Below are 25,814 nucleotides of genomic sequence, written 5' to 3' on the forward strand. Positions count from 1 at the left end.
GCAAGAAATAAACAGGGTGACGTGAGAGTCGTGTAATTATTACTGGATGAATGGAGGAGGGAGGGAGGGACAGAGGGATGACGGACGCATGGATGGGTGGATGATGGACGGGTGGATGGATGGATAGGTGGGTGATGAGGGGCTGACGGGTGGATGGATGGATGGATGGATGGATAAATGAGTGATGGATAGATGGATAGACACGTGGCTGATGGGTTGATGGGTTGATGATTGATGGATAGGCAGGTGGATGATGGGTGGATAAGTAGATGGAGAGATGGGCGGGCCGGCAACTGCCCACAACAGGCTACATTATTCTCAACCTTCCAAGCAAACTCCATGACATTTCTAAGAAGATGTCCACAGAACACAGGACCCTGTGGGGCTCACTGTCCTTCCCCAGCCTTGCAGAGGGCCAGGGGCCTCCGCCTGCCGCAGCCTGACTGGCCATCCCCCACCCCCATCTCTCCCAAAGCCACTCCACCGAGGGCCTGCTGCACACCCACTCTGCCTGGGCTCGCCGGACTCAGCCCCCGGACACTCCGAGGGTGCGGTACCTGCTTCTGGTCCCTCCGAACGTCCCCCAGCTTCCGGGCCAGGCGCTGGGCAGCCATGACCCACTGGGCCGTGAGCCGCTTGGTCCGCTTCTTCATGAAGATGAGGGACTCCTTCCCGCTGCCCATCAGCTCCAGCAGGGGGGACAGACTGCTCCTAAAAACAGCCTGGGGGGAGCCGGGACCTCAGACCCGCGGCTGCTCCGCACCATCGGCCCTGCCCTGGGACGGGGCTGCCCCCCATGACCCCCAGTCCCAGCGTTGCGAGCAGGCAGGCCAGGGCTCAGGCAGAGGCGGGCTAGGCTGCCAGGGTAACCACAGGTCTTGAACCTGTTAACTCGGCCCTCTAAGCCTCAGATTTATCATCTATTAAATTCAATCACAAAAGGGCAGCTGGGAGATTAAGCACAAATAAAGTTTCTGGCACACAGAAGGCCGCGGGTACAGGACAGCAGTGATGACTATCATTCTAGTCCATTAAGGGGCGTCTCCGGGGCCCCAGCCTGCCGGTCACGCAGCCCCTTGGGCAGCAACGCACAGACAGCGGCTGGACACTGTCAGGCCGGCCTCCCACCGCCCAGTCCCTGGCAGAGTGGCTGCCACATTCCACCCAGGCGGAAACCTCCCCCAGATGTCCAGCCTGGGGAAGCCAGTTCCACCCCCTGCCAGGCCTACCTGGGCTCTGGGGAGGGGCTTGGGGGGCGTCCGGGCCGCCGTCTTGTTCCTCCAGGGCAGCGGGGGGCAGAACCACTCGACCTCGCTGAGGTAGATGAGGAAGGAGCACTCCGTGCCGTCCACCCCGAAGAAGGCATAGCAGGGGTCGGAGGTCCAGCGGGCACGCATCCACTGCAGAGACGGCCGGGCCTGGGCGGGGGCTGCCCCAGCCCCCACACCCTCCCTGCACGCAGGTCTCCGGGGACCCCCATGGCCACCCCACCCAGGCCGGGCAGAGGGCTGGCCCCAGCCCCACCTACAGCATCCCTGCACACAGGTCTCCAGGGACCCCCATGGCCACCCAACACGGGCCGGGCAGGGGGCTGGCACCATCCCCGCCTACAGCCTCCCTGCACGCAGGTCTCCGGGGACCCCCATGGCCACCCAGGCCGGGCAGGGGGCTGGCCCCAGCCCCCCACACCCTCCCTGCACACAGGTCTCCAGGGACCCCCATGTCTCCCCCCAACCCCCCAGGCCAGCCCCTGCAGCCTGCCCTGGAGACGTAGAGAAAAGTGGAGAAAACTGAACCAGGAAGCTGGCCCAGCACCCTCTGCCCTGGCCACGGGGGACTCGGCAGAGGGGAGGGGCAGGACCACCAGGCCACACAGTGGGCAAACAGCCAGGACGGGAGGGCAGGACCACCTGGCCAGCTCCCTGGCTCTTTGCTCTCAGGTCTTCACACTCACAGAAATCCCTAGGGGCCCCCGGAGGGGCCAGAGCAGGACCTCCCCCTGGCCCGACAGCCCATGCCCAGGGCCTCAGAGCCAGTGAGGCCGGCGCTGGCTTCATGGTTGTGGGAGGGCTCCCCCATGGACAGACATCCTGTGGGCAGGAGGGGCCGTCCAGCCAGCCGGAACAGGAGAGCAGGACCGCGGTCCACCCCTTCTCTGAGTCTCTCAGGGACAGGGCTGCGAGGGAGGGGCCGTGCACATGTGTCCTCAGCTCTCCCACTGTAGAAGGCAGGAGCCGGGGGCTGGCGCTGTGGCCCTGCAGGTCAAGCCTGGCCTGCGATACCAGCATCCCAGATGGGCACTGATTTGAGTCCCAGCTGCTCCACTTCCAATCCAGCTTCCTGCTAATGGGCCTGGGAAGGCGGTAGATGGTGGCCCAAGCACTTGGGTCCCCACCACCCATCCGGGAGACCCGGATGGAGTTCCAGGCTCCTGGCTCTGGCCTGGCAGCTGTGGGCATTTGGGGAATGAGCTAGCAGAGAGAAGCACTCTCTGTCTTTTCCTAACTCCTATAACTCTGCCTTAGGAACGAAGTGGAGGGAAGGAGGGAGGGGAGGAGGGAGGGGAGGGGAGAGGGGAAGGGGGAGGGGAGGGAGGGGAGGGGAGAGGGGAGGAGGGAGGGGAGGAGGGAGGGGAGGGGGGAGGGGAGGGGGGAGGGGAGGGAGGGATGGCGCTCCCAGGATGCCTCATCTTGGGGGCTGGGCCGGTGGCCAGGTGGAGCCCAGAAGAGTCGCACCCCTTAAGTTGGCCTCGGCCAGCGGGTGCCAGGGTCAGGGTACAGGGCTGGGAGAAGCCCTTGCCACTGGGAAGCCCGGCAAGGGGCAGAGAGCCCCACGCCCACCCCCAACCCCAGCCAGCCTCACCTCCACCTTCCCTGCACAGTCAGGGAACTTGGGGTCACTGGGCGCCTCGCACTGGTCCCGCCGGCCCTCAGACACTGTGGGGAGACATCGACTCGCTGAAGACCTGCACGAGGGAGGAACCCCGGGGAGGAGGGGCGGGGTAGAGGGTCTGCTGCAGGGGTGGGGAGTGGACCCCAGGGGAGGAGGGGCAGTAGAGGGTCTGCTGTGGGGGTGGGGAGTGGACCCCAGGGGAGGAGGGGCGGGGTAGAGGGTCTGCTGTAGGGGTGGGGAGTGGACCCCAGGGGAGGAGGGGCGGGGTAGAGGGTCTGCTGCAGGGGTGGGGAGTGGACCCCAGGGGAGGAGGGGCGGGGTAGAGGGTCTGCTGTGGGGGTGGGGAGTGGACCCCAGGGGAGGAGGGGCGGGGTAGAGGGTCTGCTGTGGGGGTGGGGAGTGGACCCCAGGGGAGGAGGGGCGGGGTAGAGGGTCTGCTGTGGGGGTGGGGAGTGGACCCCAGGGGAGGAGGGGCGGGGTAGAGGGTCTGCTGTGGGGGTGGGGAGTGGACCCCAGGGGAGGAGGGGCGGGGTAGAGGGTCTGCTGTGGGGGTGGGGCAGTGAACCTCAGGGGAGGAGGGGTGGGTAGAGGGTTTGCTGCAGGGGTGGGGAGTGGAACCCCGGGGAGGAGGGGCAGGGTAGAGGGTTTGCTGCAGGGGTGGGGCAGTGGAACCCCGGGGAGGAGGGGAGGGGTAGAGGGTCTGCTGCAGGGGTGGGGAGTGGAACCCCGGGGAGGAGGGGAGGGGTAGAGGGTCTGCTGTGGGGGTGGGGCAGTGAACCTCAGGGGAGGAGGGGCGGGTAGAGGGTCTGCTGTGGGGGTGGGGAGTGGAACCCCGGGGAGGAGGGGCAGGGTAGAGGGTCTGTTGCAGGGGTGGGGAGTGGAACCCCGGGGAGGAGGGGAGGGGTAGAGGGTCTGCTGTGGGGTGGGGCACTGGTGCACAGCCCCTCTGCCGGGCTGGGGCATTTTCTCCTAAAAGGTCACCAGACACCCCACCTGCCCCTAGGGTGCCCAGGCCTGATGTCTCTCCTCCTCCATAGCCTTAGCCTACCAGGGGGCTCAGAGGTAGCCCTGGACGGGCAGACTGCAGGCACCCCCCAAACGCTCCCTCACTTCTCCTGGGAGGGGCGGAGACAGTCCTGCAGCCCCCAGCTGCTCCCTCCAGAGCCCCCCTCTCTCGCAGCCTTCTGCCAGGTCGGGGTGGGGTGAACCCTCAGTCACCTTGAGAGCCTGCAGCGGGGCCCCAAAGAGCCAGGCACGGGGCTTTCAGGATGCGGGGCCCCAGCCCAGGCGCCCCTTCCCGAGGCCCCACCCACCCCGTACCAAGCGCGCCAGCCCCCGGGCTCGGCCCCCACACCCACCCCTGCTGTGTAGAAGCAGGCTGTGCCGCAGGATCTGGTCCACCTTCACGGCGATGTCAGACACGTTCTGCGCGATGGCCTGGATCCGCTCCAGGAGGCCGGCCCCCGGGGGCAGCCTGGGGGCCAGAAGCCAGAGGTGAGCCTGGAGGGCCGCCCGGGCAGCACTGCTCCAGGCACCTGAACCACCCCTCTGGGGGCCCAGCAGCAGAGAGGGGGAAGCAGGTGGGGGACCGGGCTGGAGCCCGCTGCACCCACACACAGGCCTCCCGCACCGGGGAAGGTGTGCCCACCTCTGCACGCGCCAGCGGGCTGCACACGTGCTGCACACGTGTGGACGGAAGTGCCCGGGGCTGAAGGGCACTTGGAGCCCAGAGCCAGGACAGGACGCGTCCGGGCCCCCCAGTGACAGCGGGAGGCCTTTCTCCCGGGCACGGTCAGCTGCCCTGAGCAGGTTTCTCGACCTCCTCCCAGAGGGGCTGTATGGTCCCCAGATGAGTGCCACCCACACAGCCTGGGGACTTCTCGCTACTGAAACTCCCGTGAGGGATCACAGCTTCCTGAGAGCGAGCCCCCCCAGGGCCTCAGGGGAGCGGCTACCACCACGCTACCACCACGCCCGCCCTACCACCACGCTACCACCACGCCCGCCCTACCACCACACTACCACCACGCCCGCCCTACCACCACGCTACCACCACGCCTGCCCTACCACCACGCTACCACCATGCCCGCCCTACCACCACGCTACCACCATGCCTGCCCTACCACCACGGCTACCACCACGCTACCACCACGCCCGCCCTACCACCACGCTACCACCACGCCTGCCCTACCACCACGCTACCACCACGCCCGCCCTACCACCACGCTACCACCACGTCCGCCCTACCACCACGCCCACCCTACCACCACGCTACCACCACGCCCACCCTACCACCACGCCCACCCTACCACCACGCTACCACCACGCCCGCCCTACCACCACGCTACCACCACGCCCGCCCTACCACCACGCCCACCCTACCACCACGCCTGCCCTACCACCACGCTACCACCACGCCCGCCCTACCACCACGCTACCACCATGCCCGCCCTACCACCACGCTACCACCATGCCCGCCCTACCACCATGCTACCACCACGCCCGCCCTACCACCATGGCTACCACCATGCTACCACCATGCCCGCCCTACCACCATGGCTACCACCATGCTACCACCACGCCCGCCCTACCACCATGGCTACCACCATGCTACCACCATGCCCGCCCTACCACCATGCCCGCCCTACCACCACGGCTACCACCACGCCGGCCCCACCATCACGCCCGCCGTGGCCTTGGCCGCCTCAGGGCAACACCGGCAGTGCCTAATCCAGGGAGCATTTATGTCCTGCTGTTGGTTGCGACTCAGCCCCTGGGGGACATGCTTCAGGCACCACACACAGCACCCCAGCTCAGAGCAAGAACCACCTGGGGCCTTTCTTAAAAAACAAACAAAACCAAAACCCTTAATTCCGGGCCAGCACTGTGTTACAGCCATCGCCTGCAACACCAGCACCCACACGAGCACTGGCTCCAGTCCCAGCTGCTCGGCTTCCACTCCAGCTCCCTGCCAACGCACCTGGGAAAGCGTAGAAGATGGCCCAGGTGCTTGGGCCCTGCACCCACAGGGAGAGAAGGATAAAGTTCCAGGCTCCTGGCTTCAGCCTGGCCCAGCCTGAGCTGTTACAGTCACTGGGGAGTGAACCAGCAGGTGGAAGATCTCTCTCTCTCTCTCTAATTACCTTTCAAATAAATAAATAAATAAATAAATATTTAAGAAACACACACACATCAACCCCAGGACGTCCAGACGGCATCACGCTATCCGGATTTCTTGCGCAGAATTCTAAGCGCACGGATTGGTTACTTCCGGAATTGCTCGTTTTGTTTGTGGCCCTCGAGTGACCACGGCCTTCGGTACACCAAGGGTTCTACAGCCCGGGCTCGGCTCCGGTCCGAGCTCCGCCTCCCCTCCTGTTCGGGGCTGGCGCCCCTTCCTCTGCCACCTCCACTTCCCACAAGGAAAGGGTGGGGGCCAGGCTGGGGCGAGGCAGACCCAGAGGTGGGGGTCACCACGGCAGGAGACGGGCAAGGGAACAAAGCCTCACACCGGTGCACACGCACAACCCAGCAAAAGTAAACAAACCAGCTCTTGCATCTGTTCCCACGGCTGCGCCCACCTCCACGGCCAAGCACCAGACGCCCCCGTCCCCCGCCCCAGCCTGGGAACAAGCGCGGCCCCGCCCCCCAGCGTTTCTCACTCCCAGCCTCAGAACGGCTGCGCTGCTTCCAGCCCTAGCTCCCCGTGGGATTTTGTAGGGACCTGGGGGTCTCATTCCAGCACTGCCAGCACACAGGGGAAACACTTCCCAGGCCTTCTGTGGGGCCCCCGGGCGCTGTGTCCCCGTGCTGAGGCCGCTGTCCTCCCGGCACACGAGGGGGTCACAGAGTGCCCGAGACTTTCAAGCGCTGGTCAGCGGCTCTGCACGTCCCCCCGAGAGCCGCTGCAAAGGGCGAGGGCCTTGGAGGCAGAAGCCCCGGGTTCCAATCCCAGCCTCGCTTCACGGCTGTGCGACCTTGGGGATGTGACCTCAGCTCTCTGAACTCGGGTTTTAACTCCCATGAACCTTGAGTGACGTGGTTATGGTGAGGATCAGCATACAGTAGGTGCCCAATAACCGTTCCCTCCTGTCGGCAGTCACTGAGAGAGAGAGAGAGAGAGAGAGAGAGAGAGAGAGAAGCAGCAGCCCGACTTCGGAGCAAAGCGCTCCCCTTCCCAGGGGACTCAGCGATTTTCCCACAGTAGGCGCCCTTGCGTGACGCCTGTCACTGGCCTGGGCTTCCCACAGCGCGGATGGCATCTGCCTGGTTTCCCACGCCCGGCTCGCTCACCGCGGCATCACTGTTGTTACACTGGACTTCGCATCTGCACAGCACTTCCCACTCGCAAATAGTATATGATTAGGCTTCTCTGCCTGCGATGCTGTCCCAAAACGACCATCAGCGTGGGTACCGCAGGGCCTGAAAGCTGCGTGGATCCACGGCTTGGGCCAACGCCCGGGCACGGGTGGACGGGGGCCTGCACGGCCGCCTCCAGCCGGGGGCCTCGGGCTGTCACCCAGGCCAGAGGTGCAGGGCCCATGAAAAGCTCTGAGTTTCTTCTGAAAGTGTCTGGGTGGGGGGCGGGGGGATGTTTGTAGAAAATGCTTCCACAGGAGCCAGCACCGTGCACGGTGGGCTAAGCTGCCGTCCGCAGTGCCGGCATCCACGTGGGCGCCGGCTGGAGTCCTGGCTGCTCCACTTCCAGTCCAGCTCCCTGCTCATGCGCCTGGGAAGGCAGTGGACGATGGCCCAAGTGCTGGGTCCCTGCACCCACGTGGGAGACCCGGATGGAGCTCCAGGCTCCTGGCTTCAGCCTGGCCCAGCCTCTGCCATTGTGGCCATCTGGGGAGTGAACCAGCAGATGGAAGACCTCTCTTCTCTCTCTCTAACTACCTTTCAAATAAATACATAAATTAAAACAAACAAAGGAGAGAGAGTGTCTCCGTAGGTCATGGCCATCCACTCCCCTCAATGCCAGCAGGCGTAACGTTAGGTAGGAGGTTAGAAATCAGCCTGTTGTCAAGACCACTCACCCAACTGATTTTCTTTTTTATTCTTGGTTCTAAAAAAAAAAAAAAAAGAAAGAAAGAAATCAGCCTGTGTGTGTTGGGGGGGGGGGGCTGGGAGGAATGCAGGGGCTCCTGCAGCTCACCTTGGGAGCACCCGGGATTCACACTGCCAAGTCCTGCCCAGACCCAGACCTGGTAACTTCCCAGGTGGTCTCAGCCCCCCCCCCCCAGGGAGAAGTCTCCCTCCTCAGCCTAACTCAGAGCTATAAAACCATCACATCCTTCCTCCAGCCCCTCTGCTCCGCACCAGGGGCGACTCGGACTGAGAACACTGGGCAGTCTAACCTGGAGAGAAGTTTTCCCAATTCACACCCAGCAAACCCTTTGTCCTGGGGACAGCGGGGAGAACTGGACCCACCCCCTTAAAAACCCGTCTCAACGAAGCCGGCGCTGCTGTGTGTCGCCCGCCCGGCTGGCGGGGGCATTCGCTCCACTTAACCACGTGACCTTGCTCTCCGGTCCCAGTGAGGACGGGAATGCTGCAGCCAGGAGCTCCCCAGAGGGCGGGGCTGGGAAGGGGGCGCCCAGCGGCGAGGAGGGTGAGGGGCTGGGCTGGGCCACGCCGGCGCCGCTGCAGGGTCCTGTGGGACGAGAGGTTTGGGGGCGTTTCTCTCTCTCCGAAGCCCCAGGCTGCAGTCCCAACCCCAGCACCTCTGTCATGAGTGGCGTTAATAGGAGGCGGGGCCCGAATCCCACCACCTGGTGTCCTTCTCGAAGGGGGCACAGGGACACACAGAGAGACCCACGGAGGGCACCCCGAAGGCTGGGTCCGCTGCCACCGGACTTGAAGACCTGGAGGCCAGCAGTCTCTGTTGTTTCCCGGCTCCGGAGCCGCCAGCAGCCCAGGGAGGCGGGGCTCTTCCCGCACAGCAGGGGACACCGGGAAACACTGCACGCGCTCTCCCAGTCATGAGAACAAAGTCGCCAACAGGTCCTGCGCGCTCACCGCGTTCTCCGCGTGCATGGCCTCCTGCAAGGCTCAAGACGACACCCCACTCCTTCCAACGCCCACGGTGCAGGGGAGGCCAGGGCACAGCCAGGGGGAGGGACTCGCTCAGGGCCACACAGCCGGAAAACCTGGTGCCAACCGGAAGCTGCTGCAACTGGGCCGGGGACCAGGGGAGCAGGGAGCCGGCCCCCACGAATGCCTGGACTCCCATGTGGGGCCCACACCAGGGGCCTCGGGGCTCTGCCCTCAGGGCCTAAGGGCAGCATCAGGCTTCGTAAGTCAGGAGAGACAGAGCCCAGCAGCACTAAGGAAAGCTGCTTCAAGCCTGGAGTCACCCCTCTGCTCTGAGCCAGGCCCTGCTAATGCACCCGGGAAGGCAGCAGAGGGCGGCCCAAGTGCTTGGGCCCTGCACCCATACAAGAGACCCGGATGGAGCTCCTGGCTTCAGCCTGGCCCAGCCCTGACCACTGCCGCCACTTCAGGGTGGGAGTGGAGGTTTGGACCAGCAAATGGAAGACCTCTCTCTCTCTCTCTCTCTCTCTCTCTCTTCTCTGTTTCTTCCTCTCTCTCCCTCTATCACTTTGCCTTTCAAATTAATAGACAGATCTTTAAAAGAAACTAAAAATCCGTTTCCACCCCTGACACCCACACCCCCGGCAGGTGGTGCTAAGTGGGCGGGCTCTGTGCTCAGGACATCGGCACCACGGCCGCCCCCGGAGTCTGGGTGGAGACTGTGAAGCAGAGGGGGTTCCCCTGGCAACAGCCACACCAACACCAACCGCTCCAGGGTGCAAACCGGAGTTCTGCTGCCCAGCCTCCTGCACCTGCTACGAGCGACCCAGCCCGCCAGGCCCTGCGTGCCCTGTGTTTCCATCTCTCCTCTCGCACCTTTGATGCGGCCATTTTAAAAGAGGGCGTTGCTGGCCCAGGTGGCCTGAATAGGGCAGCTTCCAGCAGATCTGTGTGGGGAGGGGGGAGGCCACAGACCCCCGCAGAGAGGCCCCACCTGGAGGCGGGGGGGGGGGGGAGGGGGCTTTTCTTTTCTTTTTTTTATTTTTTTTCGGACAGGCAGAGTTAAGACAGTGAGAGACAGAGAGAAAGGTCTTCCTTCCGTTGGTTCACCCCCTCCAAATGGCCACTTCGGCCAGCGCACTGTGCCAATCCCAAGCCAGGAGCCAGGTGCTTCTCCTGGTCTCCCATGCGGGTGCAGGGCCCAAGCACTTGGGCCATCCTCCACTGCACTCCCGGGCCACAGCAGAGAGCTGGACTGGAAGAGGAGCAACCGGGACAGAATCCAGCGCCCCAACTGGGACTAGAACCCGGGGTGCCGGCGCCGCAGGTGGAGGGTTAGCCTAGTGAGCCGCGCGCTGGCAGGGGGGCCTTTTCTACATCCCGCCCCCAGCCAACGTGAGGTTCTGTGGAGACCAAAGTGGTAGGAATCCCGCAGAAGGCAACTGCTGTTACCACTCTACCCCGGCATCGGCTGCACGGCGGGACCTCTGCCACCCCAGCCAGCTCTGCAGCAAGGCCCGGGGAATCCAGACCGCACCCCTGGAGGACCCGGGGCTGCCCTGGGCACGGCACCGGCTGGAAGGGGCCCTGACCCTCACGCACACCTCTCTCTCCCAGCGTTTGCAAACAGCTCGGGGTGAAAAGTGAGGAGGCCGGCAGCGACTCTCCAGGCTAGCGCGTGTCCTCCCCGGAGCCCATTCCCTGCCGGCCTGGAGGAGCCACCGCTCCGTGCGCCCGGCCCACCCCAGTGCCTTCCCTCGGACACCGTGACCCCAGGAACCTGCCCGGCCTCAGCTCCACCTCTTACTTCCCAGCTAGGAAATGGGAACTGGCCCAGAACAGAGAGCGACTCCCAAGGTCACGGGAAAACTCGGCGGGGGGGGCGGGGGGTGCAGAGCTCAGATGTGGACGTGCCAGCCCCTGCTTCCTCCTGCTGCGTTTGGGGCACTGGGGGGAGATTGCTCCACACACCAGGCATCCCACCAAGCAAGCATTCCTCCCGGGGAAAAGGCCACACCAGGTCTCTGCCCCCCCAACCCCGCCCACCCCACTCCCCAAGGATGACCCTGGCGCAGCCTCTGGGCACTGCCCCAGGGCACCCAAAGAGGCAGCCAACACCACTGCACCTGCTCTGCTCCACCCGCCCAGGGCCAAGGGCAGGAAGGAACTCTGGCTCCCGCAGACCCCAGGCCAGTCCCCGGGAGACGCCCTTGGACATGGCCCCACGAGGGCATCAGCCGTTCCAGCCCCCGCGGACCCTCCTGGACGCCCGGGGAAGGGGTCTGACTGCGCGCTCCTCCCCTGATCTATGAGGGCTGCATTCAATTAACCGGGGCATCGATTCCTGCCTGCGGCGGCCGGCGAGCCCGCTGGGAGCTGTTTTATTACGAAGCTGATCACTTTCCTTTACAAACACGGAGACGCGTGGACAAGGGAGCCTGAAGACACACACACAGCGCACAAGCCGCACGGCCAGAAACAGGAGCGAGGTGGCAGGGGGCGGGGAGGTAGCCCCCCACACCGGGTCCCTCTGCAGGTGGCGGGGGCGGGGAGGTAACCCCCCACACCGGGTCCCTCTGCAGGTGGCAGGAGGCAGGGAGGTAGCCCCCCACACCGGGTCCCTCTGTGTCTCCCCCCGAGAGCACCGGGGTCCCCAGCCTTCCCTGTCACTGCTCTCTGCTCCGCTTCAGCCCCTGATGCTCCTGGGGGGTGGGGGGTCCCCCCCACAGAGGGCTCCTTGCTGGTGACTGCAAGGTAATCCTGTGAACCCCACAGCTGACAGGAGCAGGCTGGGCAGGGCTGCCCGCGGCCTCACCACTGGGGACGGGACCGGCGTCCCCCCAGCGGGGCGACAGGGGCCTGAGCAGGTGCCTCCCTGCCGCCAGAGCCCACTCCAGCCCCCATCCTGGTCTCCCACCTGGCAGGGTGGGCTCAGCCTCCCCACCGGGCCACTGCTTAGTACCCGGCAAGCCACGGTGTAATGACGCATGGAGATGACGCCACGGAGCTGTACGTCTGGGTGCTTCCCGGCCACTGAGCTGTCCGTGCCACTCTGTCACGGCCACAGGAGAGGTCTGGCAGCCCCCCCCAGTGAACTTGTCACCATGCACCCCACGGCCACAGCAGCCACAGCGCCCACAGCAGCCACGGCGGCCACAGCGGCCCAGCCTCCCCTTGCACCCCTCTCCCGGCTCGCAGGCCAGGGCTCAGTGCATGGAGCCCTAACCCCACTCCCCAGCCATGCGTCTGCTGAGCCCGTCTTCAACGGCCACTACCACTGGCTGTGCCACCCACGTCCCCGGCCCCTCTGCACCGGCTGTGCCACCCACATCCCCGGCCCCTCTGCACCGGCTGTGCCACCCACATCCCCGGCCCCGCCCCACCAGCCAGCGTCTCTCCGCCCTGGAGCAATGGGAGCTCCTAGATCCCCCCCAGGAGGCTCTCCTGCCAGCCAGAGCAGATCCGGGGCTGAGCCCAGCACAGCACCTCATAAAACTGTGCGCCATGTTGGGAGCACAGATAATGCACCCCAGCCCTGCCCACTCCCAGAGACCACCAGCCCTGCCCCCGCCCCAGCACACAGAGACCACCAGCCCTGCCCCCGCCCCAGCACACAGAGACCACCAGCCCTGCCCCCGCCCCAGCACACAGAGACCACCAGCCCTGCCCACCCTGGCCCCCCCTCACAGGGACCACCAGCCTTGCTCTCCCTGTCCCACCGCACACACAGACCACCAGCCCTCCCCCTGTTGCCCCCCAACCACAGGGCTGCTAGTGCCAACCTGGGCAACAGCACGTAAGGAAGTATTGCTGAGTCTGTAAATAAAGCTCTTTTGTTTCTTTTTTTAATTAAAAAAGGCCATCGGGGCTGGCACTGTGGCCAAGCAGGTAAAGCCGCCGCCTGCAGTGCTGGGATCCCACATGGGCACCGGTTCGAGTCCTGGCTGCTCCACTTCCGATCCAGCTCTCTGCTATGGCTGGGAAAGCGGCAGAAGATGGCCCAAGTCCTTGGGGCCCTGCACCCACGTGGGAGACCTGGATGAAGCTCCAGGCTTTGGATCAGCGCAGCTCCTGCCATTGTGGCCATCTGGGGAATGAACCAGCGGATGGAAGACCTCTCTCTCTCTCTCTGTCTCTGTCTCCCTCTGCTTTGCCTCTCTGTAACTCTGCCTTTCAAATAAATAAATAATCTTTTTTAAAGACCATCATTACTGAAAGACAAGGACTTCGGTGCGCCCCTCTCTGCCGACTTCTCGGCCCTGTTACTCTGCTGATACCGACGCTCTCACACTCGGGGTAGAACCGTATCTACAGCGCCACAGCAGCCCCTCTTCGTGTACGCGTTGAACGAGGAGACCCCAGAGCTGCACACGCTCCCCAGGGAGGCACGGGTCCTGCAGGGCAGGGCCATCACCCTCTGCCCCGTGGTTTGCTCGGACGCGCTGGCCACGATGACCACGATGTGCACAAGGTCAACTTCTCCCCCTAAGCTGGGGGTCTGGACGGACGCTCGCGGCTCCCAGGCTGCGACGGCGCGCACCCCGCCCCTGCACAGCTGGCCAGCCCTGGCTGGGCTGCTCGGCCGATCTCGGCACAACTCGGTGCCCAGGGAGCCCGTGCAGCTGCCCCGGAGCGCAGGGTGGGCGATAAACCCCTCCGAGGCCACAGCTCTGGCTCTGGCCCCTTTCCCCACTCCGCCCCCGAGTCCCTGTGTGCCGGAGGCCTTAGACAAACCCAGACGCACTTGAACCCAGACAGCCTCAATTTTTATGTATTTTCTGTAGAGAAGCCTTATGGAAAATTCAAAGATCATTACTATTTGGTTTCAGGATACATAATATGATGCTGTTTGCAGCAAATCTGCCTACCTAATTATGTTTTCCTAGGCTAAAATAGCAAATGTGTTTTCCCCGAGGACACAGCAGCCACACGCGGAAGGCCGTGTGCCCGGAAGCTTCCGAAGGGCAGAACGAGGGCAGTGAAGGTTCTTCTGCTTCAGCCACAGAAGATTTCAAAGAGCGGAAGACGGTGTGTGTGTGTGTGTGGCCGGAAACACGGCGGCGGGCACTCCCGCAGGGCCCTGGGCCCAGTGTCGGTGCACAGGGAGGGTGGGCTCGCAGCCCCCTGCACAGCCTGGACCCAGCCTCGCCTCGCCCCCCAGCACCAGCAGTGGCCCAGGAATGCATGGCTCTGCCCGGGGGTCTGATGGGTGCTGTTTCCAGGATGCAACAGGGAGGCGGTACCCTGCCCCCACCCCCCTCCCTGGAGGAGAGGAAGGGCAGTGCGGGGGGGGGGGGGGCGGGATTGGGGGACGGGCCAGACCTGGGAGAAACCAGAGACGACCCCCAGTCCAAGAAGGCAGGCGAGGGGCAGGAGGGCCCCAGACTCTCAGCTCTGCCCAGGCAAACAGGCGCATGGGAAGGTGGGGAGGAGGGGCTGGGTGGAGGGAGGAGGACGACCCGGGGCAGGGGCAGGGGCTGCGTCCACAGGGCCGACAAGCGGTGGAGCAGACTGGGCCCTGCACGGTGCACAGAGGGGAGGACACGTCCTGCCCACGGGGGCCTCCCGGGCCCTCCGCTCCCCTTCTGCAGCCCTGGCCTCTGCTTCCTCTCTCGCCGCTCGGCCAGTCCATTCTTCACAGCAGTCAGAGGGATCCTTAAAAAACACACCTAGCCACTTCCCACGGCTCTCAGAGTAGTGTCCCGTGGCGTTGCCGTGCCTCACCACCCTCCGACACACTAGATGTGCCCCTGCCCCAGGCCCTTTGCACCTGCTGCTCCCGCTACCCCAGACCCCCTACTGCAGCTCCACGTGGGCCGGCTGCTTCCCGGCATCCCCTCGCCACCCCGGAGCAGTTCCTTTTCCAGTGCTCTGGAGCCCGAGTCAGTATCTGAAACCATCTCACTTCTTTCTTTGTGTCCACTGTGGCTTGTGCCCGCAGGACTGAGCACAGCGCCGGGACGTGCAGCCTGGTACTTTCGTTCCCTGGGCAGGCTCCTCTCGTTTATCCGTGGGACATGAAGTCTCCAGGGGGCCAGACAGCCCCGACTTCCTGTGGCTCCCTGTGTGCACCCCGTCCCAGGCCCGCACCGGCAGCACCCAGGTGCTTCCTCCGAGCGAGCCGACATCAAGAACACACAAAGGCTGGAGTCGAGGGCAGGGGGTCAGGCAGCCCTGACGCTGTGCGCCCACGAGCGGTGGGGCTGATGCGTCCTGGGGACCACACAGCGAGAGGGATGCCAGGTGCCCAGGCCAAGGTCAGCAAGCGCCGTTCTCTGATGCTGAGCCCAGGCTGGGTGTCCCAGGCCCCCCACACCTCTGCTCAATGGGCGAGGCCAGCTGGTGACGGGCACCAGGGCCAGCAGCCCGGCCCGGGCAGGCCCAGGGGCAATGGATGCTGGACCAGTCCAGAGCGGCACGTGTAGGGGTCCCCCTGACACTCCTCCCCGCCTCCCAGGGCCAGCCGCGGCTCCAGACCCCCACTCGGCACCACTGCCTCCTTCCACAGAGCCCGGAGCCTCGGTCCCGACGTCACACGGTCACAAAGCTTGTGCGCGCTCCAAACTTGCATTGAGCAAGTCAGTCCCACAACGTGCCCAGACGCTTAAGGGTGCAGTTCAGCTCGGCTCCCCGGGATGGGGTGGGGTCGAAGCCCCTCCTTCCACAGCCAGGTCTGGGGACAGGCGCCTCCCAGGCAGGAGGACCCCCCAGAATCAGGCCTCCCCTTCTCTGAGCTGCAGACCCCAGACTCGGGTCCCAAGCCACCAGCATTCCTGGGAATGCCGCGGAGGCGGGGCTGGGGTGGGGGTGGGGGTGCAGCACCAACCCTTGGGGCTCTCAGACCTCCTGGCCCAAGGGGGAGAATATCTAGAACAATCTAGGGGGAGGCGGGTGTTTGGCCTGGCAGTTAAGACCCCGCTGGGGTCGCCCACGTCCCGTTTCTGAGTGCCTGAGTTCAAGTCCCACCTCCAGTACCGACCCCGGCTTCCAGCTGGTGAGCACCCTGGCACACGGCAGGTGACGGCTCGGGCAGCTGCCCCCACCATGGCTCGCAGCTCCTGGCTCCAGCCTGGCCCAGCCCTGGCATCCGGGGAGTGAACCGACAGACGACAGCTCGCTCTCTCCCTCTCTCTCTCTGCTGCTCAAAATACGTGAACCAGGAATCCACTCTGCACAAGCGGCCCAGGGTCCCTCAGCATCCGCCCGTGCCCCCAGCAAAGACAGGGCTCAAAATCGGGCTACGAAATGGAGGAGGAGGAAGAGGAGGAGGAGGAGGAGGAGGGGGAAGAGAAGGGGGAGGGGGAAGAGGAGGGGGAGGGGGAGGAGGAGGGGGAGGGGGAGGAGGAAGAGGAGGGGGAGGGGAGGGGAAAGAGGAGAAGGGGGGAAGAGGAGGGGGAGGGGAGGGGAAAGAGGAGGAGGGGGGAAGAGGAGGGGAGGGGTAACAGGAGGGGGAAGAGGAGGGAGAGGGGGAGGGGGAAAGCAGGGGGAGGGGGAGGAGGAAGGGGGAAGAGGAGGGGGAGGGGGGGAGGGGGAGGAGGAGGGGGAAAAGGAGGGGGAGGGGGAGGAGGAAGGGGGAAGAGGAGGGGGAGGGGGAGGGGGAAAGCAGGGGGAGGGGAAGGAGGAAGGGGGAGGGGGAGGGGGAAAGCAGGGGGAGGGGAAGGAGGAAGGGGGAAGAGGAGGGGGAGGGGGAAGAGAAGGGGGAGGGGGAAGAGGAGGGGGAGGGGGAAGAGGCTGGAGGGGGAGGAGGAGGGGGAGGAGGAAGGGGGAAGGGGGGAGGGGGAGGGGGAAAGCAGGGGGAGGGGGAGGAGGAAGGGGGAAGAGGAGGGGGAGGGGGTAGAGGAGGGGGAGGGGAGGGGGAAGAGGAGGGGAGGGGGAACTGCAGAGGTCTGTGAGGGCCACACCCCCCACGGTGATTCGTGTTTGCGCACACGCGTGTGACGGTGCTGCGGCCGGATGCGGAGCTCAAGCCGGGTCCAGGAGGGCGCTGGTCTCCGGGGAGACACAGCCGAGGGCCCCGGTTTCCATCCTGATACTTTATTCAGAAAGGACAAGAGGCCACGGCGTGACAAAGCTAACGGTTACTAAGCCTGGGGGGCAGCGCCCAGCGCTCCGGCCGCTCCTGAGGTCGTAGGGTCAAGGGGGACAAGAGGCAGGCAGTGCCCCAGGCCCAGCTCTGGGTGCAGTTTGCTGCTGGGACCCCAGCCCACCCAGGGACAGCCCCAGGCCCTCTTCTGTGTGCCCTGCCGGCACCGCTCTGTTTCCCCTCACCTGTCCCCTCACCTGTGCCCCCACCTGTGCCCCCCACCTATCCCCCACCTGTGCCCCCCACCTGTGCCCCAACCTGTTCCCCCACCTGTGCCCCCCACCTGTGCCCCCACCTGTCCCCTCACCTGTTCCCTCACCTGTGCCCCCTCATCTGTCAGCCCCCTCAACCTGTCCCATCTGTCCCCTCACCTGTCCCCCCTCACCTGTCCACCCCCTCACCTGTCCCCTACCTGTTCCTCCACCTGTCCCCCACCTGTCCCCCTCACCTGTCCCCTCACCTGTCCCAACTGTCCCTTCACCTGTCCCCCCTCACCTGTCCCCCCACCTGTCCCCCACCTGTCCCCCACCTGTCCCCTCACCTGTCCCCCACCTGTCTCCCTCACCTGTCCCCCCACCTGTCCCCCACCTGTCCCCCACCTGTCCCCCTCACCTGTCCGCGGCCCAGCGCCCATGGCCGGCGCCCCGGTGCGGCTCGCTGCCGTTCTCCAGCCTGGCCAGCGCGTCCATGCGTTTCACCATCAGCTCCAGCAGGTCGCTCATCTTGCGGAGGACGCCTCGGGACTCGGGTCCCCCCATCACTGCGGGCAGAGCAAGGGCGCCCCCGGCGTGGGCTGAGCAGCCTGGGCCGCGGGTCCCCGGCCGGCCCACTGCCACCTTCCACAGGGGTCAGGGGACTGGGCCCCCAGCCGTCACCCCGCAAGCCAGGACGCCCCTCGGGGGGAGTGGGGCTGCTCCCAGCTCTGCCGTGCCAGGCTCATCCCTGCCCCCTTGGGCCTCAGTTTCGTGGACTGTGAAATGGGCCCCTGGACATCATCTCAGGTGACCTTGGGCCCCAGCAGTCCTCGCGTCTGCAGGGCGACAGGGAGGGCCCCGCGGGGGGCAGGAGTCCAGCGTCCCCAGCACAGGGCTCCAGACAGAACCTTCCGGACCAGGGCGTGTCAATCACGCACCAGCTGGGTGCGGGCTGTTCCGGGGGACGGCCGTGTTCCAGCACTTTCTGCTTGCCACCGGCTGGCTAAAGGGAGCTCCCAGGCAAGGAAGAATGGGCGCTGGCGGCTGCAGGCCTGGGGACCGTCGGCTGCAGGCCTAGGGACCGTCGGCGCGGGAGAGCGCGGGCGCCAAGAGCACCTGCCTCTCAGAGCAGGAGCCGGAACACCCCGGCGGCACACAGGGACAGGCAGTGCTGGGCGCGGGGAGGGACACACGGACAGCAGGACAGGAAGAAGTCTTCACGCCGCCTTAGGCCTCTGTGTCCCCAGCTCAGGGTCCCACCGGCGGCCCGACACAGGACCAGGCTGGGCAGGAGCAGGTGTGTGTGGCTGGGCTTGGAGAACAGAGGTGGGGGGGGCACCAAGGGGAGGGCCAGGCGTGGCTGGGCTCCTCTGCTCCTGGCTCAGACACTGCTGCCCGCCTGTCCCCGGCCCCCTGCCACCCAGTGTGTCCCCGCCAGGCTGGGCTCCTGCCCCCTGGCCACTGAGCCTGCCCAAAAGGAGGCCCGGAGTTCCTCACAGTCTGGGAGAGGCCAGCTGGACACTGGCCAGGCCCCTGGCTCTGAGGAAGGAGGGAGCTGAGAAGAGGAGGGAGGGACCAGCCGGGTGGTGTTGGCTGTGGGAGGTGGGCACGCACAGCCCGGGATCCGCCCTCTGCACCCCCAACAGCGGAAGCAGCAAGGGTCCTCCCACCTCCCCCTCTCCAAAAACGGGACCAGTTTCTAAAACTCCTTCCACTCTGCCCCGGCCCACTCACACACCCGGCCAGTCTATCGGCTGATCAGACACCAAGACAGAAACAGCTCCCTCGGCCTCAGACTCGCCTGTTGGGGGCGAGGGTCCGTGCTTACAATTCGCTCTCCCCCGAGCGCCCTGCCCAAGCCTGTCACCCAAACTCGACACCTGCACAGCCCAGGGGCACCGCCCGTCTTGTGGGCACCTGCTGGGCCTGCACAGCTGCCCTGGCCTCCGGGGGCAGCCCTGGTGGGCCACGACTCCTGGCTGAGCTGGGGCGGCCCCTTTTCCAAGGCGGCCACGGTGGGGACCCCCTGGAATCAAGGCTGCTGAGCTGGCCAGGGCTCTCGGGCCTGACTCCCCCGCACCTGCTCAGCAGCCGGTTCCTGCAGAGACAGCACCCCAGCGCTGCCGCGCCCGTGCCCCAGTTTCTGGGGAGCCGCTGTGTTCCCTGCGACGCCTGGGGCCTGGCTCCCTGCCTGCCCCCACCCCCAGCCTCCATCTCCCAGCCCGAGCTTCCTCTGCCCGTCCTCGATGCCTGTGTCCTGCCCGGGGGGACCTCATCATGGCAGACCCCTACCCACAGCCCAGCCCGCTCCCACGCTGCCAGGTAGCTGGGGAGCCGTAACTTCAGGGTTCTGCCTGGGCTACAGCAACACCAGAGCAGGCGGGCCCGGCAGAGGCCGTGGGGGCCTGGGGCAGGCCGGAGGGGCAGCTGGGAAGCCGGGACCCCAGGCTCGCTCTGCCGCTGGCCAGCTATGGGGCAGGCCCCGGTCGCCTTCGTTCCCTTGGCCCCAGTTCCCTTCGCATAAACGAGGGGCCGGACTCCAGGGCTCGGAGGGCCCCGCCCCGCCTGCTGCCCCTGCCTCTTCCCCAGTGGCTCCGGAGCCCAGGTGACAGGGAAGGAAGGAGCCGTGCCGGCAGCAGAGCCCCCCCGGAGGCAGGGAGCGAACCCCCGGGGCGGGGAGGGCAGAGCAGAGTCAGAGGCCGGAGCACACATGGAGAAAGCTCCAGCAGGGACAGTGCGGGGCTCGCGGAGATCCAGGGGGTGCAGGACCGGGGCGGGGGGCGCTCCACAGTGGGGTGACGAGGGGCTGGGCAGCGGTAAGCCCCCACCCCAGGACCCTCGCTCTGGGTGGGGGGCTGAAGGAGGACAGCGGCCCCTTCCTCCAGGTCAGTGTGGAGGAGACAGGGTGGGAGTGAGAGGGACGATGCAGGATGTCAGACAGAGCAGGAGGTGGCCCCGGGGCATGAGCCCCTCCCCCCCAGGAACGGTGGAGCCACTTGGGGGACTCTGCATCGCCCACCACGAAGGGGTCAGGCCAACAGGAGCGACCCCAGAGCCCGGATCCCACCATCCCCGTGGCTGTGGACACCAGCAGACAGGACCAAGACAGCAAGACCCCTCCCCAGCACCCGTGGCTGCAGAAGGCCTCGAGGCTTGGGGCGATGGCCGCCCCACTTCCCCCCGAAGCTCGGGTGCCCAGAGCCCGTTTTCTGCCCGGGGTGGGGTGGGTAAGGACAAGGCCGGGGTGGGCGCCCAGCAGGGAGGCAGGATGGCCCACCCGCCGGGACTCGCGGCCTCGGTGCCACCGCCGGGCCGGGACCCTCTGCCAGGCAGGCAACGTGGCTCCCCAGCCACCAGGCCAGCGTCGGCTAAGCTGAAATGCACTTAACGTGAGGCCCCAGCCATAGACCTCAGAGCTAACACATGCTCCGCCATATTTCCACACAAATAAGGGACACCAGGCGCTGAGAGACACAAGTGGATCCTCACCCGCACACAGGGAGGCGCTGGCATCAGTGAGGGCCCCACCGCCTGCCCGGACGCCGTCTCTGTCTCTCCCTGCCACTCCCAGCCTCCCCCGCCCACCCCCCTTCTAGTCCCCACCCGACCTTTCACCCCTGGCTCCCAGAAACGGAAGAAGCCCCCACCTCCCCAGATGGGCAAGGCTGGAGAAACAAGGAGCCGTCTGCACAGCGCCAGCACAGAGCCCAGCGGAGCCCTGCACGCGGGCCCGGCCCTGGGGCGCCGGAAGAGGCCTCTCCTAAGCCCGGGACCTGCCAGCCGCTGGGACAAGAGCGCCACAATTACCCCCCCCCCCCATGCAAGGGCCAGGCCACAGCCAGCCATGGAGCCAGGGGCTTCCCCAGGGCCAGGCCCCGGGGGCGCTCAGGCCAGCCACACAGAGCACCAAGGACACCCGCCGGCCGGCCACCCAGAGACAGACCCCACACTGCTTCTTTAAGACAAAACAGGGAACAGCCCCATACACTCCAGGGACGGCAGCCACGTGGGGCAGGGGCCTCAGATGCATCTCAGGGGAGAGAAGGCTGAGGGCAGGAGGCGGGGAGAGGGCCTGGCAGGGAGCAGCCAAAACCCTCGCTCAGGGGCCGGCACTCGGGCACAGCCGGCTTTCCGTGGGCGCTGGTTCAAGTCCCGGCTGCCCCACTGCCAATCCAGCTCCCTGCTAATGCACCCGGGAAGGCAGCGGAGGACGGCCCAGGTGTTTGGGCCCCTGCACCCACATGGGAGACCCAGATGAAGCTCCTGGCTCCTGGCTTCAGCCTGGCCCAGCCCTAGCCGATGTGGCCATCTGGGGAGTGAACCAGCGGACGGAAGATCTCTCTCCCTCTCCCCCTCTCTGTGACTCTGACTTTCAAATAAATACATACATCTTTAGACAACAAAACCCCCGCCCGAGGCCAGGCCCAGGCGCAGCAGGGAGTTGTCCCGCAGCGCAGCCTCCAGGCGAGTGTGCGGAATACAGAGTGAGCGCTCCACTGCCCTCATCCCCAGCCAGCACGCTGTATCCGGAAGTGCACACTGCCACGGAGGACAGCCCGGGCCTCCAGGCGGTGCCAGGCCCCGGCTCTCCCTCCACAGCAAACCCTCCTCCCACAGGCACGGAGAGACCGGCTCTCCGCTGCGGGCTGGGACTGCCGTGCCGACCACGCGGGCGCCTCAGCGGGTGTGCTGCTCTGGTTCTGTTGCGGGGCTGCTCGGACCGCACAGAACCTGCACTGCCTGCAAGCCAGCCCTGCCCGCGGCTCCCGGTGCCTCCTCGGGGTGACTCAGCCAAGCCACGGGCCAGCCTCGGTCGGCCCTGCTCAGCCGCCCTCCATCCCACAGGCTCTGCCCGGCTGACCGGCAGCATCTCCTTGGGTTTCTGCATGGCGGGGGGTGGGGGGAATGTGGTATCCGGGGACGGGGCGGGGGGTGTTTCTCTTGCCAGACCTGGTTATTTATTTATTTTTTTTAGGAACTTCCTCCAGGTCTCCCACGTGGTGCAGGGGCCCAAGCACTTAGGTCATCCTCCACTGCTTTCCCAGGCACGTTAGCAGGGTGGTGGATGGGAAGCGAAGCAGCCAGGACTCGAACCAGTGCCCATAGGGGATGTCGGCACTGCAGGCTGGGGCTTTAACCTGCTGCACCACAGCGCCGGCCCCCGGATCTGGGTGTTAAACCTGCCGTGCAAGACCCTTTCCAGCCCCAAGTGCCTGCCTGGGGGCTCTCCAAGCAAACTAGCTCGACCCACAGCATGAAAACGTCACGGGGGGCCACGAGAACTGGGGTTCAGTCTCTGCTCTCCTGGCTCGAATCCCTCTCCCAGATGCCAGCTCTGTATTCCAGGCACTCAGCTCCCAGTCCGGCGGCCCGGAAAACGTGAAGAGACTTCAACTCGGATCAACTGGTCTGAGCCAAGGTGCAACAGGCAGGAGGCTGAGCGACCCCACGCCTACGCCCACCTGCCAGGAGCGCCCACGTGCTCACTCGGAGACTGCGCGGGAACGCTCAGGGTGGCTCCATTCACAAAAGCCCCAAACGGTGCCGAGTGCTCGCACAGCAACGGAAGACCACACAGCAATGGAAACCACACGCGGCAAGATGCTGAGTCGCTACCGGGAAGTGAAAGCCACGCACAAAGCAATCCCGTTCTCATGGAGCCGGGAAAACAGTCAGAGCCCTTCTATGCCATTAGAAGTCAAGACCACGGGGCCGGCGCTGTGGCACAGCAGGTAAAGCCGTGGCCTGCGATGCCGGCAACCCATACGGGAGCCAGGTTGAGTCCTGGCTGCTCCACTTCAGATCCGGCTGCCTGCTAACACGCCCGGGAAAGCAGCAGGGGATGGCTCAAGTGCATGAGCCCCTGCACCCACGTGGGAGACTCCTGGCTTCATCCCGGCCCCGCCTGGCCATTGCAGCCATTTGGGGATGAACCAGCAGATGGAAGATGGCTCTGTCTCTCTCTCTCTAACTCTGTCTCTCAAATAAATAAATCTTTAAAAAAAAAAATGCAGGGCCAGGGCCATGGCTCACTTGGTAAATCCTCTGCCTGCGGTACCGGCATCCCATATGGGCACCGGGTTCTAGTCCCAGTTGCTCCTCTTCCAGTCCAGCTCTCTGCTGTGGCCCGGGAGGGCAGTGGTGGATGGCCCAAGTGCTTGGGCCCTGCACCTGCCTGGGAGACCAAGAGGAAGCACCTGGTTCCTGGCTTCGGATCAGCGCAGCGCCGGCTGTAGCAGCTATTTGGGGAGTGAACCAACGGAAGGAAGACCTTTCTCTCTGTCTCCCTCTCTCACTGTCTATAACTCTACTGTCAAATAAAAAAAAAAAATCCAGCACCACCTTGGCCCTCTGCCCCCAGTTCGCTTCTCTGCGTGCCCCTGCAGAGAGCCACACCTCCACCAAGCCTCCCAGGTGTCGCCTCCACACAGCCTCACGACAGCCCGGGAGGGCGGCAGGTTTACCCCCACTCGCCAGCCGGGAAGACGGGGGCTCAGGAGCCAGAGACGGCATAAATTACCTTCCACTCGGCCTTGAGTGACTAATAGCGCCAGGCGTCTTCGGGGAGCTTGTGCCAGCGTGAGGATGTGTGCTACCCAGAGGAACGAATCTGACGACGGGCACCAGATGGCCTAGTGAGCGCCTCCCCAGGCACCCAGCCTGGCTGACCACCCACCCCCCTGGGGTGTCGGGGACAGGGAAGCCGCACAGCCGAGCCCTGAGAGTTGAAGGGGTGGACCTCAAAAAGACTCCTCCGCAGAGGGGCGGGGGAGCCCCACAGCCCCCTGAGTGTCCCAGGAGCCCCCTTCCCAGCAGAGACCAACGAGCCCCCAGGACACAGCGGCCCCTGCACTGCCCTGCATCCCACGTGAGCAGCACAGGAGCCAGCGCCTGGCTTTGGGAGGCCTCCCGGTGCGTCGCGCTGTGCCACGTGGGAGCCCAGCGATCCAGCACCAGCGGCCGACGCGCCCCTCCCCTGCAGGTGCAGCACGCGGCTGACAGCTGGGGAACCAAGATGCAAGCCCAGGCCTGGCTAGTCCCAGGGCCCCGTGCTCTGAACCCCTAATTCCACAGCCCTGCAAGGGTCCCGCGGGCGAGGGCCAGGACACACCTGTGTCCTGGGAGCTCAGAAATCAACAAGGCACACGAACCCGGGCCCAGGCCTGACCTCACCGTGGCCAAGCCTGGGCCACAGGCACTGTTAGGAGAGTCTCAGGGCACAGGTGTCATAGTCTGAGACCCCCAGACTATGAGGGAGAGGGAGAGGGGGAGGGGGAGGGGGACACCCAGCTAAAGAAGCCACCGGGAGCCTCCTCTGGTGCCTGGGAGACCCCAGGAACCCGGGCCACAGGAAGTCTGAACACACAGCCAGGCCCAGGGCCACAGCAGGCTGCCAGGTCCCGCTCTGTGCACACATCCACCAACAAGGTGGCCAGGAGGCCTGGGACAGGGGCCCCTCCCATTCCTCCCACCTACACCCGCACCCCCTCGGCACCCCCGCCATACCTTCCGTGCGGATGGTGAGGGGCGCGTCCCCCAGGCGCCGAGCCGAGAACTGGCCCCCCAGAGACGTCATCAGGAAGCAGAGCGTGAAGAAGCCGATGCCCAGGACGAAAAGCCTGCGGAGAGGGATGGAGCGGGTCAGGCAGGCCGGCGACACGGGGCTCCCCCGGCTCCCCCTGCGTAAAGCGCCGGGAGCGCTCCAGGCCGAGCGAATCGCGAAGGAAGCAAGAACGAAAGGAGAGGATCTCCAAGGCCCGGGGGCTCCCACCCCTCGGATGAAGACAGTTGGCTGCCAGCAACCGGCCCTGGGCACCGGCGCTCTGGTGCAGCGGGTTAAGCCACCACCTGTGATGCCAGCATCCCACAGAGGCACTGGTTCAAGTCCCAACTGCTCCACTTTGACCCAGCTCCCTGCTAGGGCCTGGGAAAGCAGAGAGGATGGCCCAAGTGCACCCACGAGAGAGACCTGGAAGAAGCTCCTGGCTTCAGCCTGGCCCAGACACAGCCATTGTAGACATTTGGGGAGTGAAGACGGAAGATCTCTCTCCCTCTCTCTCTCTCTCCCTCCCTCTCTCTCTCTCTCTCTGTTTGTCCCCCCTCTCTCTCTTTCAAATAAATAAATGGAAAGGAAGGGGGGAAAGAAACTAGCCCACAGCCCACAGAAGACGGTGAGGGAGAAGTATGCTCATCTGGACGCTTGGCTGGGAAATTTCATCCCCAGACTGGAGCCTCTGCCCCACAGACAATCTGCTGCAGCAGGTGCTCCAAGGATTCTCATGCAGTCGGAAGCCTGAGGGCCACAGGTACGGATGCACACAGCAGGGCTCAAGGCCAGCCAGAGAGCGAGGAACTGGGCCCAACCCATCGGTCTCCCGGGCCAGCCTCAGTGCAACCAGCCAGGCCTGGATGCCGCACCAGACACAGGCCTGTGGGGAGATGTCCTCCGCTGTGTGCTGCCCACCACGCCCAGATGCTAAGCTCGCCAGGGCAGGGCCACACGGCCCCCGCACATGTCCACCAGGCAGCACACACCAGCTGGTCAGCGAACAGGGCGTCACACGGGTGTGCGTCTGCCCCGCTGGATCTCGGGAGGTGGCTGCCAAGGCGTG

At 65.4% G+C, this 25,814-nt stretch overlaps 1 protein-coding gene across 1 annotated transcript in view; it reads right to left on the minus strand.

The window, feature by feature from the left end:
• Positions 1-25,814, minus strand: part of MGAT5B (alpha-1,6-mannosylglycoprotein 6-beta-N-acetylglucosaminyltransferase B) — a 66,029-nt gene that overhangs the window by 37,370 nt on the left and 2,845 nt on the right. Inside the window, exons 2-7 of the mRNA XM_070060246.2 lie at positions 24,709-24,821; positions 17,621-17,768; positions 4,251-4,366; positions 2,863-2,936; positions 1,230-1,400; positions 558-722 (exon numbers count right to left, since the gene is read on the minus strand). Of these exons, the coding sequence (XP_069916347.2) occupies positions 558-722; positions 1,230-1,400; positions 2,863-2,936; positions 4,251-4,366; positions 17,621-17,768; positions 24,709-24,821 (787 nt within the window). The remainder of the gene's footprint in view (positions 1-557; positions 723-1,229; positions 1,401-2,862; positions 2,937-4,250; positions 4,367-17,620; positions 17,769-24,708; positions 24,822-25,814) is intronic.

The sequence above is a fragment of the Oryctolagus cuniculus genome, chromosome 17 (assembly GCF_051225735.1).
Source record: "Oryctolagus cuniculus isolate XC-2025 breed Fujian yellow rabbit chromosome 17, ASM5122573v1, whole genome shotgun sequence".
In the NCBI taxonomy this organism is placed as follows: Eukaryota; Metazoa; Chordata; class Mammalia; order Lagomorpha; family Leporidae; genus Oryctolagus; species Oryctolagus cuniculus.